This window comes from Falco rusticolus, chromosome 1 (assembly GCF_015220075.1).
Source record: "Falco rusticolus isolate bFalRus1 chromosome 1, bFalRus1.pri, whole genome shotgun sequence".
Classification (NCBI taxonomy): domain Eukaryota; kingdom Metazoa; phylum Chordata; class Aves; order Falconiformes; family Falconidae; genus Falco; species Falco rusticolus.
In genome coordinates this window covers 23,450,883-23,468,827 of record NC_051187.1, presented here as the reverse complement: position 1 = coordinate 23,468,827, position 17,945 = coordinate 23,450,883, and the positions used below count along the sequence as shown (strand labels likewise).

The window sequence follows — 17,945 nt, the reverse complement described above, 5'->3', positions numbered from 1 at the left end:
GGGTTTGTCTATTGGAGCTCCCAGCTGGCTTGATTGGGGCCACAAATCTGGAAGTGGGTGCCAACTCCATCACCTTGGCTCATAAATGGTATTTACTCATTTCTGACATGTGCACAAACTCCTGTGCCCCTGCGCGGTCTCCTGGATGCTTCGTTTCTGGTACCTGCTGGCGTTTCTAGGATGTAGTTGGACTCCTCCGAGGCCATGTGCGTGGGCACCGGGTCGTGCATCTCATCTGAACCGGGTGATCGGTCTGCAGACAAAACCCCATGGGCAGCTTTGTTTTGATGTTGGGGGGGCACTGTCCCCAAAAGAGGGTTCAGAGGGTCCTGGCCCATCAGCAAGGGCTGAGCCAAGGGCCCCCCGCTCCTGGGAGCCCCACACATCACAGCCCCACACCAGGAGCTGCATCTGCCTTATTCCTCCCTGGGACCTCCCAGAGCTCATGCCTGAAACACACCTGACCCCTCAAGCCCAAGGGAAAGGAGCAAATGTTTCTTCCTAACCTGCATGGAAGGTGAAGAGCAAAAAGAGTTCAAAATTATTTACTGGGCTTGATTCCATCTAGACACTCAATTTCAGCTTAAAAAATTAACACTGCTTGACTTAGCTGCTCCGCTGTGGGAAAACCTTTTCACTAATGCTGCCTTCCCTCCACAAAAATCACACTTCCTTGGGTTTCCCTTCCATAATCTGCATGCCCTCTCCATTTAAACCTGTCTCCCCTAATGCCGGGCTCTCCAATGCCCTCAAAGAGCTATCCAAACTTAGCTTTAAATAAACCTTCAGCTAGTTTAAATACTTCAGTCAGGTCACTTCTTAATCATCACCTCGCAGGATAAATAATCCAAATTTCATCAATTTCTCCCTGTAGGTGAGCACCTCTCTTCTATTAATCCTCCTCCCCGCCCTCAGCTGTGCTCTCCCTGATTGAACTTGATCTTCAAATAAGGGTAGAAAAGGTGGACTCTGGACTTGAAGTATGATCTACCCGGCACCAGAGAAGTGATAACACCTCCTCCTCCTCCACCTCCTCCTCCTCCTCACACGCACTGCCAGCTTGCCGTGTATTAGCTTTCTTCTCTTCCGTTAGCTGCCAAGTTGAAAATTAAAATGTTTGATCTACCACTGTACCTTGTTCCTTCTTCCCCTACATTAACCGTAGGTTAAGTCTGTTCTATAGTAATCCCGAAGTCGCTCCCCAGATATCACTGTATTTAGGGGACTGCTATAATTTGGGTGCAACAGAGGCGGCAGGGGTGCGGCAGGGCCGGGTGTCACTACCGTCCCCAGCATCGCTCGCCCTCAGGCACGTTGGGAGTCCTGTTGCTGCCCTCATTCTAGTGACATTATTAATTAATGTTTGTAAAGCACACTGAAAATGCAAAGTGCTAACTATCCACTCATTAAACTCTGAGGCTCATCCTATGGTTTGCTACCCTGTACAGGTCAGGTAAGTGGAAAAAGACTCTCCCAGCTGCCCCCTCAAGCACCCAACCACTCATCTCCATCATCACCCATCGCCACCAACCTCTCCAGGCAGAAACGTGCAGAAACACACCAGTGCTACCAATTCCAACACATTTTCAGCACTTGCTTAATAGTAAACCTGTTCTTATGAACTCTTCCTAATTAAGCTGTTTTTTCTAAATTAAGGACCTCATCAAAAGCATCCCGTGTTCGATACCTGAAATCCTCCAAGCCCGTGTGTGAAGGAAAGCAGCAAACCAGGCTCGCTTTCTCCAGGGGGAAGGCAAGACAGAAAAGCAACGAGGGAGAGAGAGAAACAACAAAGAGCCCTAAAACACCCTCCACTGTCCCCAGGAAACGAGTTCATTCCCAATATGCCCCTTAAAATGTCTTTCACCGAAGGAAGACCATTGTGCAGGCACGGGGGACCTTCTGTGCTGGGAGATACCCTGCAAACGCCTCTTCTCAGAGCAAAATGCTGAGATGATGCGGCAGCCCTGCCTGTGCAGGGGCTGCTGCGCACAGCCGGTACCCCAGCGCCTACCTGGCACGGTAATCTGGATGATGTCCAGCTCGTCGGGCTCGATTTTGATCTGCCTGATCCCACCCAGCTCTCCTGAGGTACCTACCGGGGAAAGGCAACAAAAGGCAATTGCCAACAGGAACCAGGAATGCTGCGTCTGCCCACCAATGCGGGCAGGGAAATCGTGGCCGGCTGCCACTTCAGTGCCAGCTGAGCATCCCGCAGCACCCAGGCTTTGGCCAAGTGGCCCAGTGGCATCAAGCCCACAGCACGGAGGTACCCGATGGGCACCCGTGAGCATGGCCTCGGCCAACAGCCTGGCTGGCAGGAGCTGTTGGTGCCCTCACACTGGCCGCCAGCCCCATTACATGCTCATTTCCTGGCTGTCTTCACTTAAAACAAACTGGGTCGCCAGCAAGCATTGGTGGGGACGCAGGGGGAACCATCCGCAGCAGGTGCTCCTGGCATTTTTACTGCTCCCCAACTCATGCCTGGGTCATACCCCTCTGCAGACCCGCGCTCTGGGAGGGCCAACCACAGCTGCATCACAGCAGAACACGACCAGCTGAATCCTGGCAAAATCCAGCCTGGTTTGAACCCCGCCGGCCCGGCTGGCTCGCAGGGGCTGCCCTGGGAGGAGGCTCTGCTCGCTGCTTAGCCCAGCTGTCTCCCATCTCCAGATGAATGTCCTCACTTAGGGTGGGACTGATTCACTGCAAGGGGCTGAGTCACAGCTTGCAGCTTGGGCGGGGAGGACAGTGAGGCTCCATGTGGCAATTCAATGGGTCCAAGCCCCTGAACCTGGGGAAAACCATTTCTTTCCCATTTGCGGTGCTCAGAACCCCAACACTGCTGACTTCTCAGTGACCCGACCATGGGGCTTTCAGGGAGAAGGGAACTCAGAGACTGAAGACTTCCCTTAGCTTTGCATTTAAGCACATGCTTAAGTCTTATTATTTTAATTGACACACTTTTGGAACCCAGCTGGAGGGCCACGGGGTAAGACCCCTCATCTCTGCATCTATCAAATGGGCATAAAGTCCTTGGAGAACTGTACTGTGGAGCAACGAGGCAACTGGTGCCACACACCCCTGTGCAGGAGCTTTCTCTAGTGCCCCCTCCCAATATCACTATTTGGCAAGAGAAAATGAACTGTTCCTCACCTGGTTCACAGCTTTCAGAAACGCTACACTTCTCGGACCTGGAAGGGTAAGAGCAGACAAGAGTGGTCATGGAGCAACCAAAGGGAGAGCACCCAGCAGTGTGCACAGGACTGATCCTAGCAGGAGGGAGAAATGTTGCAGTCCCTCCCCTGCGTGCCAGGCAAGGGATGCAGAGGGGTCCCCTGGGGATGCTGCATCCACAGTCCCAGCATCGGCACAGCGTCTGTGGCTGCAAGGGAAGCCATGGTCTGTGGGTTTCTCTGCAAATAAGCCCTGCTCCCAAACCCTCCCTGCTCCTGCACCATTGTTGATTGCAGCCCTGCCCCTGGACACCAATGGATGTAACTGCAGCACAGAGCTCCTGAAAGCGAGAGGGGTGTTAAGCCCAAAACCTGGTGGACTCCAGCCCTTTGGAGCAGACAGCAGTGCATAAAGCATCATTACAATGTGGTTACTCATGGAGCTAAAGCAAATAGGGAGAAAGGAAAAAAGTCAATTGATTCAGTAAATATTTATTCTGCTCAAAGCTTTTCTCCCCTGAAAACCGGGCACTATCCCAAACTCATGTCTACAGTTAACTTCACATGCTCAGGAATTTACACAAGGTGTTCAGCATCCAAATGGGATTACTTTGCATTCTCAGGATGCATTTATCTCAGGATGCATTTACTTTCTATCTCTCTCTTTTTTAAACAAGAACCACCATGGCTCTTCAGCAGGAAGAGACCCAAGGAACAGCACTGGAAAACACACTCCTCCACGATGCTGGTCCTTCATGGGGGAGGAAAACCCTTCTAAGCCAGCACCACATCCCTCGTGGCTCAGGGGGGATGTTCAAAAGCCCTCCTCACTTGCCTAAATCCACTCAGCAGCATCAGCAGAACAAACCACAGACAATGTGAAGGAAGCCAGGAGCACTCCTGAAATGTTCTTCCTAAATGTGGCATGGGTAAAAAGGATCTCTGGTCTAGAAAGTACCGTACACACTACCTAGTAGTCTTGGGGAGGGTTTTAAACTCTCCCACTTCATGTCAAATTCAACCCTTCACTAGGGAGATTTGGGAGAAGGGCTTCCCGAGGAGTGCGTTACCCCTTGCAGTGTCTGGCCCTCCTCCCGGGAGTATCTGGCACTGCTCTTGCCCTGGAACTGGACTCTGACCTGGGTGGGCCACTGCTATGGAAACACTTTGCTCCTACCAGGGAACACAGGTTCCTTGTTTGCAGGAAGAACAAAGTGGGATTTGAATATCCACCTATATGTTCCTGCAGACTGGTGTTATCAATGCATTGGGAGATTCTGGGAGATTTAAGCTTACCCCTAGGGCAGGCAAAGCAAGCTGCGGACCACCACTGCAATTCACGATCACCTTTGTACCCAGAGGTACACATGAACCTTGGGGTCCGTGACCTGATTCAATGTGCATGCAGACAGCGTAAATCAGGAACAAGGTGTATATACACACAACTAGGATAAATTCGAAAGGGACCCAGGGTGATCTTCAGGTTATGCCAGATTTTCACCAGTGGAACGTGGTCAGCCCAGCCCAGTGCAGTCCACATCACAGCACCACCACAGGGAGGGCGATCCGAATCTGGCTGCATACAAACCACCGCTAAAACCCCTTATTTTTCCCGCATAGCGTCTTCTAAAGTGGTTTTACTGCTCCATGGAACCCCTGCCTGGCCCACAGCTGGAGTGCAACGGGAGAGATAGGGACACTGCAGCATCAGTGAGGGCTGCACAGGGACCACGAGCCTCCAGCTGCTCTCAGAGCTCTGCAGTGGCAAACCTCAGCTCCCACCCCGCTGGCATGCTCCCACGGGCATGCAGCAGCTGGCTATCTACCTATTGCCTTGCAGAAACCAGCCCAGCATCCCTAATATCCCATCCTTCCACCTTGTTTCCAGCCACACCAATTTAACTGCACAGTGGGATCTTCTGTTGCAAAAATTAAGTGTCCTAATTGCAAAAATTAACAAACAAATGGGAAAATGAGAAGCCTCAGGCCAGGTTTCAGCTGCACAGCATGCTCAGAGGCCAGCGCTATCTGAAGCATCACCGTTTCCCCTGGCATCCAGTGCACAGTGGATGCTCTGCTGCTCCCTGGATCCAAACACCTCCAGAGACAGAGTGATTCAGCAAGGTGCAGAGATCAAAAAATGGCTGAAGTAGGGTTTTGTGGCTAAGCCCTAGCTGAGGATCCCGGAGATTTGAGTTTATTTCCCTGTAACACCAGTGAAGCCCCTCAGGCTGGGACCCAGCCCAGCCGAGTTCTCGTCACAGACATCTCTGGCTGAGGTTGTCATCAGAGTCCCTTCAGCATCAGGAAGAGAAACAGACACTCGTGGGGTGTGATTCCTCCAGCCTGTTTTAAATGGTTGAAAAGGGCTGACTCACCCGGTGCACTGAGCCTGCTGCTGCTGAAAGGTGCCAGAGTGACTCAGCCAGCCCCGCTCCAGCACAGACTCCCGAAGGAAGCCGTTGCCAGCTTTCCTCCGGCACAGCAGGCCAGTAGCCATGCTGTGCCGTGGCCCTGCTTCACCAGCATGGCATTTGGGGGTGCTGTCTTTTGGGGGTAGCACCTGCATGCTGAGCACTGACCATTTCAACCCATGTACAATACCAACGCACGGAGCAAATCGACATCAGCCACAGAGTCCCGGACCAGGCAAGCCAACCCAGCCACCCATGATCTTAATGTCCTTCCTCATGCTCACGGCTGACTCTTCTCCCCTGCAACCATTGATGGTGGAGCCACACATCTGAGGAGTCACCTTCCTTGGCAGAGCTTCAACACAAAGAAGCAGGGACAGTGTCTGCGAAGCACAGGCAACTTCACCATGGCATGGCACGGCACAGGGCATGACTAGTACCCACAGGGTGCTCCTGGCACCCTGTTCCTGGCAGAGGAGAGGACAAGAAGAATTTGGCTTGTTCCATTTAGCAAAATGAAACCTGGGAGGGGACGCGGTTGGTGTCCCGCAGCCAGTGGGGCAGCAAAGTTGTACAAGGGCCACCCCAACCAGGTGTGGTAAAAACACCCCCAAACCCTCTTTTGAAGCTGGGGATACCCAGAGGGCCGGGGGACAAATGCCAGCCCTGCAGACTGGGCAGCTCGAAAGGTCTCTGCCCTCCGAAGCTGCGAGATTTCAGTGCTCGGCACACCGCTGGGCTGGCTGCCTGCTCCAACACTGCCGACGTGGCAGGTTCCCTGCCCAGGGCGAGCACAGCTTTAGGCACGCGTGGCAGCCACATCCAAGGGGACAAACCTGAAGCAGCCCTGGGAAGAACTAGAAGGAGACTCAAACCTGTCACAGGTTCATGTCATCGAAGAGCCAAGAAAGGAGGGGAACCCAACAGAGGCTGCGGACGAGACAAGTTACCCCGTCTGCCCATCGCAGAAGTTACCGACCCCATGGCACGGTCCGCAGCTGTGACTGGTGGAGGTGTCGGTGCTGGGCAGCGAGGCTTTGTGCCGGAGAGGCTGAGGGGCACTTGTCAACCCACCCATGACCGATCCAGCTGTGGGAGCATGGCTGGGAAAAGGCTCCTTCCCCTGCAGCACAACCTCCCCCACAATCACCAGTTATACCACTATAAACCACTGCCCTGCTGCTCTTAATTAAAGGGATTTAAAACGTAAATGTCGAGGCTAAGTATTTCTTGCTTCTGACCAGCTGAAGCAAAAATGAAGGAAACTGGGGCTAGACAGAGAAAAAAACCTTCTAGATCTCCCAGCATGTGTTGGAAAGCAGTGCTACATGCTCCATAGGTGCTGCCAGCGTGTTACAGACCGTCTAGCTTGTGGCATGGTTGTACCAGAAACAGGTACTCTCATAAAAAGCCTCCTGCCCTGCTGAACTCTATAACCCCACCTTTATTAAACCGTCTGTTAATCTGCTGTTAGTCTCCCTGTGAGCTTTATAAACAAGTAACGCATAACGAGCAGGATGTTGTGTTACGGTGCCAGCTGAGGGTGAATCCCTAGGTCCCAGCTGAGAGTGAATCCCTAGGCCGTGCTTTATCACCGGAGATTGCTCCTGCAGATAATCCCAGCCTGCCTGGGCACAGCCCCGATTTCATCCGTTTTGTACAAAATCAATGATTCCAAACTTTGCTATTTTGGCTTGCAAAAGGACGGGGCGCTCGGCCCCCTGCTGTGCTGGCTAGCTGTAGCATCACAGTGGGATTTTAGGGAGGCAGGAAAGCGATGCCCTTACAGCCACTCGCCTTCCCACCACATTACAACATCTCCCCGACGCTGCAACTTACTGACCTGCCCCCACCACACCCTCCCGCACCCATCCTTCCCCGCCGATGTGTGCAGCAACTTGCTGTGCCCATTAATGCCCCCAAAATAACCCCCTGAGGGATGTCACTTTGGTGTGGCTGGGGACGGGAGCACCACTTACCTGCTGTTGGGCTGAGAGGTCCCTGCCAGGTCCAGCACAGCCCCGCGGTGCGGCTCTGGGGAGATCTCCCCGGGGGGGCTGGAGGGCTCCACCTTGGTTGGATCTTTGGTAAATTTGCTTCCTGGTACCGGGTGCACAGGGCAGGTTTGGAAGGAAAAGCAAAACCAGAATTAGCAACCAGAGATGCCAATGCTGCAGCATTTCCACCTCCACTTGTTCCCCTCCCAGTCCCAGGGCTGAGGTCAGGGAGGGGGGGAGAAGGTTTTCACAGGTCACCTGCTTGCAAAAAGAAGGGTGCAGATTTAATCAGGTATAAAAGTTACAATAATAGCAAGATGCTTGCTTAAACCTCTGCATAACTAAGTGTGTGCCGGGAAGCCCTGCTGGGGATGGAGCATCTCCAGAAAGGGCTGGCTGCCAGGACAGGGTGCTGAGAGGTGGGGACTGCGGCTGGGACACCCAGGGAGGGCCAGGGCCATGGACCAGTGCTGCAGGAGTGAGCCCCAAAGTGGGGAGAGCCCTGTCCCATGGGAGGGCATGTGCTGTGCTGGATGGGAGCCTGGCAAAGCCCAGAGCAGCAGTGACGCAGGCAGACCCATCCCGCAGCTCCCAGCCCCACACACAGCAGGAGAAATCTCTACTGCAGCAACACAGAGAGGGACAGAAACACCCTGTCACCATGAAAAACCTCCTCTCTCCCTTCCCTGTTCCTCAGCAACCTGGAAGGAGCTGAAACGAAGCCTCAGCAATGACCTTGGAGATGAAAAGAGTGATCTGAAGGCAGGGTAGGAAATGAAAATCAGGCAGGGAAGGTGAGCAAAGAGCTGAAGGATTAGTGCTGGGGGAAGGAGGGAATGAAATTACGCTGCGAGGCTGCAGAAACCATATAGGTGTCTTGTTAAATAGCTGCTGCCAAAGGCTCTTTGCTGGTCTCAAAGCGCCATCATGATATCTCTACCCTTCTAAAACACATCCCGTCCGTGGGAACATGAAGCCTTTTTCCTTTCGGCTCTAGCCTGCAAGGAAGGGCAGGGCTCTGGCAAGGGGACCAGCAGCAATATAGAGCCTTGAAGACACTATTTATCTACTGACAGTCCAAAAGGCTCCTTTTAATTTGTGCTTTCTATGGACCAAATCTTGTTCTTGCAGCAGCAAAGCTTGCCTGAAGCTGCTACCCAGGGGAGTAGCAAAAATAGGTTTCCTAGCAGTGGTGGGTATTTTAATTAAAGGGTGAGCAAAACTGTATGGGGAAGCTTTGGGATACTTTGCAGTTGGCAACTTAAAATACAGCTCCACTCAGAAAATAGTGTCTTTGCAGAAATGGCACCTCCTGACTCAGCAGATGCTTTTTTGTTTTGCACAGTCAGATGTGCTGACGCGAATCACAAAAAGCCAGGTTTAATGTGTTTTGCTTCTGGTAGCCCTGCAGGGACCCAGGCAGGGGAGGGAGAACTGCCATCCACCCCAGTCCTGCTGGCTTTGCTTCTTCATCTCCTAAATTCCACCTGCACCTCCCTGCCGTGTAACCCCTGAGCTCACGGCACGTTGCTTTCCATCAGCATACCTCTTGAGCTGAGGTACAGACCTATACAATGCCTCCCCCCACATACCGTGCAACTATCATGGATTTGCAAGGAAAATCCAAGTGTCCGAAGACACGGTTCACTGCTCCATCCCTTGGGGGTAGGTTAGAGCTTAAAAAATCCTTTTCTTGAGGAAAAAAAAAAATTAATGGGGCTGGAGATGAAGAAACCCCCCCCCGGAGGTGGGACCCCCTAAAGGCTCTGCTGGAGGTCCCCCTTTGGGTGGCTGTGGTGTCCTCAGCCCTGGGGAGCACCCTTAGGGCTGGGGCTGTCACGGAGCCACAGCGGCTAATTTGGTTGATGGAGATATCTGAGGAGAAGGTGCCTGGAAAGCTGCCAGCGTGCGGGGTTGGCAGCTTGGGGAAAAAAAAAAACCAAACCCAACAACAACTCCAAAACATGTCTTTACTTGCAAGCCAAGCCCAGGCAATGGGGGAGCAGGGCTGGGTGGTGATACAGCTGGGTACGGTGCCGTATCTCAGGCAGGTATCAGGGCAGTGGACAGGGGCAGCTGCTGGAGCGAGGGTCGGGTCGGACATCGCTACCTGTCTCCTTTTATTTGCGCTCAGCCTGGCTTCTCCTGCTCAAAGCACAAGGAGTGAAAACGCAGGGCAAAGAAAGCCAAAGAAACCCCCTCCCCAGGGTTTTGTCACTGAAAACAGGGATTTTTGTTGTTTTCCTTTTAAAAACAGTCAGTGGCTGGATGCTGCTAGAAAGAGAATAATTTACCAGTGAGGAACCCAGCAGTGATTTTTCTTCCTCCTGAAAGCACAGAACCATGCCGGGTGCTGCCTGTAGCTGCAGCTCAGCCTGGCGCAGGGAGCCAGCCCAGCCTCATGCACCAGGGAATTCTTGCTTAAACCTTCAAACCACTATTTAAGGGGTGCACAGTGCTTGCACCAGTCCCAGCAAAGGCAATCTCAGCGTGCCCTGATGTAGGGCACAGACAAGGCTTCTCCTCACTGAGCATAATTGCATGTGTCCTGCACTTTTGCTGCTTACAGGTGACATTATTTCAGCTCTGCTTCTCTGAATAATCTTTCAATTTTGTGGGCAATAAATCAAAGGACGGGGAGAACGTACCTGTAAAAATTCTCTCATCAAACATCCTAGGAGGAAAGGGAAAAAAAAGGGATTAGAAATAGGTGCTTCTAATGACTGAATTTTAGGTTTTAATTAATGAACAGCATTAAACCAAGTCAAAATAGTCATTTTATTCATCTCTAAAAAAAAGGAATGGATTTTTCAGTGAAAAAAAGAAAGCCTTTTAGCCTGTTGTGCAACCAAGCAACCTTAGAGCACATGCTTTTTAACTAAAGCACCTTTAAACCTGCTTATAAGTCATTCTCTTAATTTAATTAACTTATTAAATGAGGTTGCTATAGGCTGGCTTTACCAAAACAGACAGTGGGACCAAAGTAGCTGTTGCTGGACCTTCACTTCATGGCTTGGACCATCAACCAGATGCCACCTGTCGCCTGAATACCATATATTGATGCCACCCACAACTTCACTCGTGGGAGCAAAGTGTGTTTGGGGCCACATGCCGGGGCCCAATCCAGCACAGCGCAACCTGAGCAACGTGGGACATCTGGAAAGCTAATTCCTTTTAGGATGCCTGAGTCCTGTTGATGCTGGTGATTTTTAGCCCCCCTGGGAGCCTCAGGCAGGGCTTTCCTGCACCGTAGTTTCATACCTCTAAGAGGGAAACAACACAAACGCTGCACAGGCAGGGAACGAATAAATAAATACATTATAGAGCAGATTTTCCTGACAGGGAAGCAAAGAGGGATTGCATGGTGCTGAGATAACCAGAAAAGCGTCCACTCCTCCTACTCCAGTGCAAACACAGATATCAAGACACAACGCCCTGCCTGTAGGCGACACATCCTCATCATTGTATATATAGAATGTCCATAAGTGATCACTGCAAAACAAGGTGGAGGGGAATCCCTGTGCGTTGTGAATATGGATGTTCCTCCTCCCACCCGAAGGCACTGCTCCCATCCGCCAAATGCCTTTAGAAAGAGTTGTGCCATGATCAAAGGGTTCTGTTACCACCTGAACACTTAGGGTGGCACCGGCAGTGGCTGCACGGACTTACAACAGGGTGGCAGGGCTCGGGGGCAAGCGTGGTATGGCCAGCCCTGCCACATCCTCACAAAAAGGGAGAGCACGATGGAAACCAGAGGTTTGGGGGGAAAAAACTGCTTGGCTCTTTTCCATAAAAAAGGGTGAAAGGAGTTTTGGGCATCAAAACCAACCCTGTGAGCACAGAGGGAACACAGCTTAAATCCCTAAGCCCCCTTGAGGCCATGCACTCTCCCTTGCCACCCACCTTTTGATGACAAAATGGATGTTGTGCCTCTCCTCCAGTATCCGCTTGAGTTTGGGGACGCCGTAGGTGCAAGGTCTTTTGAAGGGTATTTTGTCCGGGATGCCGATGATTTCCACGGCCTCGGGGTCACAGGCAATCTTGCGGTATGGGACGGGGACCATGTGGTCTAACCCCAAGGCTTCGGCTGAAAGGTGAACACATGGTTTTCACTTAAACACACGCTTTTCCTTTTACAGATGATAAAACGAAGGTGTAAAGGCTTGAACTCCAGAAGAGCGAGTGCCTCCTGCCCTCTTCTCCTTTGCTTGTCCTAGAAGGTGAGCCCCGTGAACAGCTCCCCCATGGGAGATGGTACAATGGGGGGACAATGCAGCAGCAAATGCAGCTAACGGTGTCCTCCAGAACCCCCAAATAGGCCCAGCGTTGCTCAAGCCAGGGGCAAGCTGGCCCACGTGCGGTCCCCAACCTCCCCGTGCCTGCAGCTGGTTGCTGAGCTATATAACTCGCAAGTTGCATAGCACATATATGAATTGTAAGTTGTAGAGCTCATCTATAGCCCATACAGAACTCACGAGTGACACAGCAGGCATCTGTAGCCCATACAGAACTCACAATTGACACAGCAGACACCTATAGCCCATCTATAACTCGGGAATTATAAAATGAATTAAAAAGAACAGCCTGATGGGGATGGCCCAGGCAGCAAGCTCCAGCCCATCAGCCCATTCCCGAGCAATTTCCCAAGCTTACAGCTGCCCAAATGCCCTGGAACTAAACCAAAAGTGCTGCCCACGGCAAGGGGAGCACCAACGACACCCGTAAGCTGTGCAGGTGGAAAAAAAAGCAGCTGCAACACCAACCTTCTTTTTCCCTGTCACGCTAATGTAAAATGGCCGCATGGCACCGCTCCCTCTCGCCTGCCGGAGCTGGCGGTGCTCGGCTGCCCTGACCCGGTGTGCCACGCTCCAAACCGGGGCTGCTTTACAGCCCAGTTATAAATTCCTCAACGGTGGAGGGAGGGGGGGGGCTCCAGATAGAAATATTGACATAACCTTCAGCAGACACCCAGAGACTGGGAGCTGCTGGGCTAAATGTGTTAGGATGAGAAGGGAGCTCTAGCATATGGCTTCTGCTGCTGTGTTAGGGAACAAAAATGATTGCTATATAATGATATGCAAACCACAAGCGCTGCAGATGCATAATGGGATATTAACTCCTACTCACCATATCTGCTGTTAAACAGAATTTGCACGCACTCCCTAAGGGTGTTGATATCTTCGGTTTCTTTTATAAAACTGTCCCACTTATCTATCAAAACAAAATATAAGAAATAAGGAACTTCCATATGGTTCGTACACAGCAGATGCACTTTTCTCCCGCGAAGCGCTGGGAAACAGGAACAAGACTTTGCTGCTTTAAAAATAATGATTTCCCTCTTCCTGAGTGGATTTTGCCAGGCTGGCAGACAAGGTCTGGGCTTCCCCAGCTCCAGCCCCAGCCCCAAGCAACCTCCGCTGCAGCCGTGCATGTGCAAAGCAGATTCCTAAGAAATGACCCCATAAAACTTCTCAACCCTGAAATGAAAGACCCTCCGGGACACAGCAAACTCAACCTGAAACGAACCTTTGAAAGGTACGGCCGTTTCACAGAGGAGCTTTTTATCTCCTTCTCTTCTTCCCAACTTCCCCACCCGTATTTTTCCCCTTTATTTAACACAGGCAGACGAGGGTTGTGATGTAAACATGTCAGCATTTTTAGGTTGCATTTCCCTTGGGTGGGGTGAAGGTGGGGAAATGGCAGAGTCCCCTCTCCGTTGCTGATCCCCCCCCCCAGGCACTGCTGCAGAATCACACCGGGGTTAGTGGGTTTCAGTTATTTTGAAATAATGCCAAGCTTTCAGCCCCTCTTTGCTGTTTGCAGCTCAGGCAAACGGCTTCACCCAAAGCCGTGCATGAAGCCAGGATGGGCTTCCCCAGCCTGCCGGCAGTGCTCGGGGACCAAGCATCACAGAGGCGGCAGGGATGAAGGTCTTGGCTGTGATGCTGAGGCACACAGCAAGTAGAGGGAATAAATCTTGCCACTGCAGCACCTCCAGCGCTGCCAGGTCCCTGGAGCAGATAGGAGACCGCTGGGGAGCGATGGGGCCAGGGGACACCTTTCCCTAATTGCTGGCTGCTGGCTGCCTCCGGTACCGGAGCAGGACACAGACCTGTCTTGTCGTGGACGATGGAGAAGAGGATGCGCTTGGACGAGTGCACGTTCTGGATGAGAGGACCTCCAGAGACAGACGATTTCTGTCCTGGACAAGAGGGGAGACAAGGAGAAAGGGCTGATGAGAGCCTGACCGATGCTCCGGGCACCCGAACAAGCCCCCGGGTGCTGTCCCCCGCCAGTGACGCTGACCCGACCCTTCCAGCTCTCCTCCATGCACCCTGGCCTGTGACCACCCGCCAGGGTCCTGGCCACACCAAGCCCCCCCATGCACCCCCCTGGGGGGCAGCACCCAGTGTTTCAGGGCAAAGATGGGGGTGCGCCCTGTCGGCACCTCACAGGCACGCGGGGAGGGGCTGGGGCGGCACGGCATGGCATGGCGGGGGGCCCTCATCTCCACAGGGGCTGAGCTTTGCACAGATTTTCATCCAAGGATGGCCAAAACACCGGGGCCTGTCCCCGGCCAGCGCCTGCGGGGGGTGGGCTTCACAGCAGGCCCCCGTCTGAGAGCAAACTCCAGGCTATTACCACAGCAGTCGCTGTACTCCTGTGAGGAAGGCACCTTCAGCTCTCCCGCCGGCCTGGGCAGCAGCGCCTCGCCCGCCATGTTGGGCCCGGGCAGGCTGGAGGACACCTCTTGCTTTAGGTCGACGGCGATCTGGGCCGGCAGCGAGACGCCGTACAGAAAATTGGTGACGGCGACGGCGGAGGGGGTGTCCTGGCCGGGGGGTTTGGCCACGGGACCGTTGGCACCAGAGTCTCGGCCGCCCTTGGAGGTGAGGGAGGGACAGGTCAACTCCACACCGGGGTTTGGCTCTCGGCTGGGCTCCTCTGCTGGCCTGAGGGGAAGGAAGGAAAAAAGGGGAAGAAAAATCAGATTCCTTTCGGTCCCAGGACGAGCAAGGGTGTGGAGGGGGAAGAGCCATGCCTGGGAGGGTGGGACACGCTGCGCCACGGCTGCCCGGCTCTTTGTTTCAGAAATTACAGCCATCACCCAATACCTTGAGCTTCTGCAGCCACCTGGACCCTTTTTGTCTTCTTTAAGTGGGGCAGGTTGGTCTTAAGGTACTTCAACGCATTTTTATTAGCTAGGGCAAAGCTGCCTAGCTCCACGGTCCGGTGCATTTAAGGAGTAAAACGATTTGTGACAGTAACAACTTGACTCTGTCTCCTGTCCCAGCCCCCAGGACCCATGGCACCTTCAAGGGGGACCTCAGTCAGCCCAGGGACGAGCTTCAGACCGAGGAAGCCCACGTGCTTCACATGAGACAGGCGGCCGCAAGCTCACAGATGGCTCAAATTCTGCGTGTCCTACTTTTAGCTGTCTCAGCCTGATTTTCCAGAAGTGCCGAGCCTTCAGAGGAGGTATTTGGTAGCGCTCAGCATTTCTCTGAATGGATCTGAGGTGCCGCCAGCCAGGCAGAGGCAGAGGAAATGCGCCTGAAACCACCAAGCCGCTTGCAAAAACGTGGCCAAAATGGGGAACTGGCCCCGCCATGGTCCCCCACCTCCCTCCTCGCCTGGCGTTAAAAACCCAATTTCAGTCTGGGAAGAAGCCCGCAGCATTTACGCTGGAAACCCCTCTGGAGACAGGAAAGCACTTAGCTTTCTGCAGCGGAAGTTTTGGCGGAGACACATAAAGTGATGCGGTTAATGCGCATGTTTACATGCGCTTATTATAGGAACAAGTCCGAAACAGTCTCGAGCCACCTGACACTGATGAGCCTCCAGGCTGGACCCAGGTTTCTGGGTCTGGGAGAGAAGCCAGCACATGGGAAGGACCCTCCTTGCCTGCTCTGCACAAAATCTCTGCATTGTCTGGCTTTGTAACAGCTGCCATCCCAAGGGCTCACTGCCCTCCCGCCCCTTGGGGATCCCCAAAATTACCTTTTTAGCCTGAAACGGATGCTGTGGCTGTGTTCTAGGATGGCCATCAGGGATTTCACATCGTACTCCATGGGCTTCTTAAAGCTGATTCCCTCAGGCAAGCCAGCGACTGCCAGCGAGCCCGGCTCTTTCAGGAACCTCTCGTATGGCAAAGGGACCACGCTGCTCTTCCCCACAGCTTCACCTGAGGAGGGGACAGAGTTACACACCAATGGACACCTCGTGCCTCCGGCCACGGCCGAGCCAGGCTGGAGGAGTAAACTCAAGAGGCAAGAGATACCAACGGAAACGTTACGAGAAGAAAACCTCTTCCTACCTCTGCAGTTAGTATGCACAGCCCTACAAACCCTTTCTAGAAGTGCTAACTAATAAAAAACTCACAAAAGCCAATAAGCAGATGTCTCATCTTTTGGGCTGCACAGTAAAATCCTCAGCTGGGGTCACTTGGCCACAAGCTCACCCCCCAGGAACGCCCAGACGCGTGCCAGTGAGGAATGTGGCTGCTGGCAAGCCAGAAGGGAGCTGAAAGCTGACAAAGGAGGCTGAAGGGCTCACACTGATTTTTATCTCATGTTTACCAAGATATTCTGGGAACCTTATTTTCAGTCAGTTTTCTTATTTTACCTCCTGGAAGAATCAAAAGTACTTTGCTTGCTGTTGCTGTCATACAGCCTCGATACACTTTGAAGGACAAGAAAAAAAACCCAAACCCCAACAGTCTCCCTCCATCCCACCATTCACAGGCAGCACGAACATCGACACATTTGACTGCGCAATTGCATCCAGCAGCACAGGAATCCCACCCGCTCCCCTTGATTTGGGCACAGAGCTCCTCCATGTTCCCACCAGGCGGGGTTGTACCTCTAAGACCAAAATCTCCCCAGGCAGTCGGGAGCAAACTGCTTTCCCTTCCCCAGCAGCAGCAGATGACCAGCGAGCATCACAGCTATACAGAGCTTTTCTAAATCAGCTAAAAAGTCCACATGCCCAAAGTGGGCATGCTTAACAGTGCTCTCCAGGCAAGACACTGACAGAAAACCAGTTCCCTCTGAAGAATTTCAAAGAATGGCCAAAACCCTTGAGCTACTCTCTGTGGAAAAATTACTTTGGAAACCACCCCAAGTCTCCGTGACCAATAAACCTGGTGCTGAAAGCATGAAGCAGAAGAAACAGCCATGCAGGAATGCGACCTGTCTGGCAAAGCAGCGTCCAGATGCAGAACATCTGGTTGCATGGCAAGGTGTCTGTGCCTTCTCCTCCAGGCTGAGGGGCAGGCAGAGGAGATTATGGAACCTTTAAAGAGCTGTGGGATTCCATATTGTTGGTTTTCTTTAAAATCTTTTCCTTCTCTCTTCTTTAAGGAAAAAACCCCAAAACCCACACCAAAAGATCTTACAGAAGCCCTGGAAATCCTTGTGACACCGTCAGCCAGTCCTTATTAAAAGTGATTTCTTCAACATATTCTTTGAAGGAACGCGTGATAACTAACAACGTGCGACTTGCATGAGCCATCAAGACTCCTTATAGGCGGCATGGATAATGTTTTAATTAAGCCAATAACAGAAGTTTCAAAACGAACCTTTGAACCACAACACCACGAGTACACTTTCTGCAAGCTGACAGTTTCCCTGCCCCGATGTGCCAGCTCTAGCGGCTTTCCACCTCCCTCCATCACCTCTCTTCGTGATGGGGAGAAGCTCCCGACGCCCACGGAGGCTCCTTATCAACCCAACACTCAGTAACTCCCCAAACATATTTTTATGGGGAACGCGTTACTGTCAAAGTGACCTTCACCAAGCCTCGCGCTGCCGTGCAGAGGCTCACGGTTTAGCTAAAGAGAGACAATAATCATCATTAATGCCTGTTTAATAGAAGCCGGCGGTAATCAGTCATCCTGTTGGCGCAGAGATTACCCGGCTCTGGAGGGAATACGCGATCTTTTTGACTGAGCATTTTCTAAGATTTTTTTGTTTCCAATCCCTGTTGATGGGAGGCGACTAAAAGGATAAAAAAGAAAAAAATAAGAAAGATAACTGTTAATTTCTGACAGCCCTCTTGGTGTTGGAAACAGAATCACCCTGGGGCACTTATTATCTCCTGCGGTATTTCTCCCCACTCAACCAGGAGAGGTTCTTCCCAATGGGCATGCTGAGAGGGGAGCATTCGCCCAGCGGGTTTCACCATTGAGCGGCTCTGGGATGGAAACAGCTGATCCTACTGAATCAGCAGCAAAGCCAGAACTACACCCAATGCCAGAATTACACTCAAAAAGCAAGAACTACATCCAGTGCCAAAGCTACACCCAACACCAGGGCCAAAACCACCAGCCTAGGGATGCCCAACCTCCTCCTGCTGTG

At 52.4% G+C, this 17,945-nt stretch overlaps 1 protein-coding gene across 8 annotated transcripts in view; it reads right to left on the bottom strand.

Annotated features, from left to right (window-relative positions):
• Window positions 1-17,945, bottom strand: part of GTF2IRD1 (GTF2I repeat domain containing 1) — a 67,739-nt gene that overhangs the window by 20,543 nt on the left and 29,251 nt on the right. For all 8 annotated transcript variants that reach the window (XR_005102219.1, XR_005102218.1, XM_037375109.1 and 5 more), the window contains exons 5-14: window positions 15,589-15,772; window positions 14,230-14,540; window positions 13,700-13,789; window positions 12,715-12,798; window positions 11,491-11,674; window positions 10,236-10,261; window positions 7,570-7,690; window positions 3,157-3,194; window positions 2,015-2,095; window positions 164-253 (exon numbers count right to left, since the gene is read on the bottom strand). Coding sequence is in view for 6 of the 8 variants with exons in the window: in XM_037375109.1 (XP_037231006.1) it covers window positions 164-253; window positions 2,015-2,095; window positions 3,157-3,194; window positions 7,570-7,690; window positions 10,236-10,261; window positions 11,491-11,674; window positions 12,715-12,798; window positions 13,700-13,789; window positions 14,230-14,540; window positions 15,589-15,772 (1,209 nt within the window). In the remaining 2 variants the exon portion in view is untranslated. The remainder of the gene's footprint in view (window positions 1-163; window positions 254-2,014; window positions 2,096-3,156; window positions 3,195-7,569; window positions 7,691-10,235; window positions 10,262-11,490; window positions 11,675-12,714; window positions 12,799-13,699; window positions 13,790-14,229; window positions 14,541-15,588; window positions 15,773-17,945) is intronic.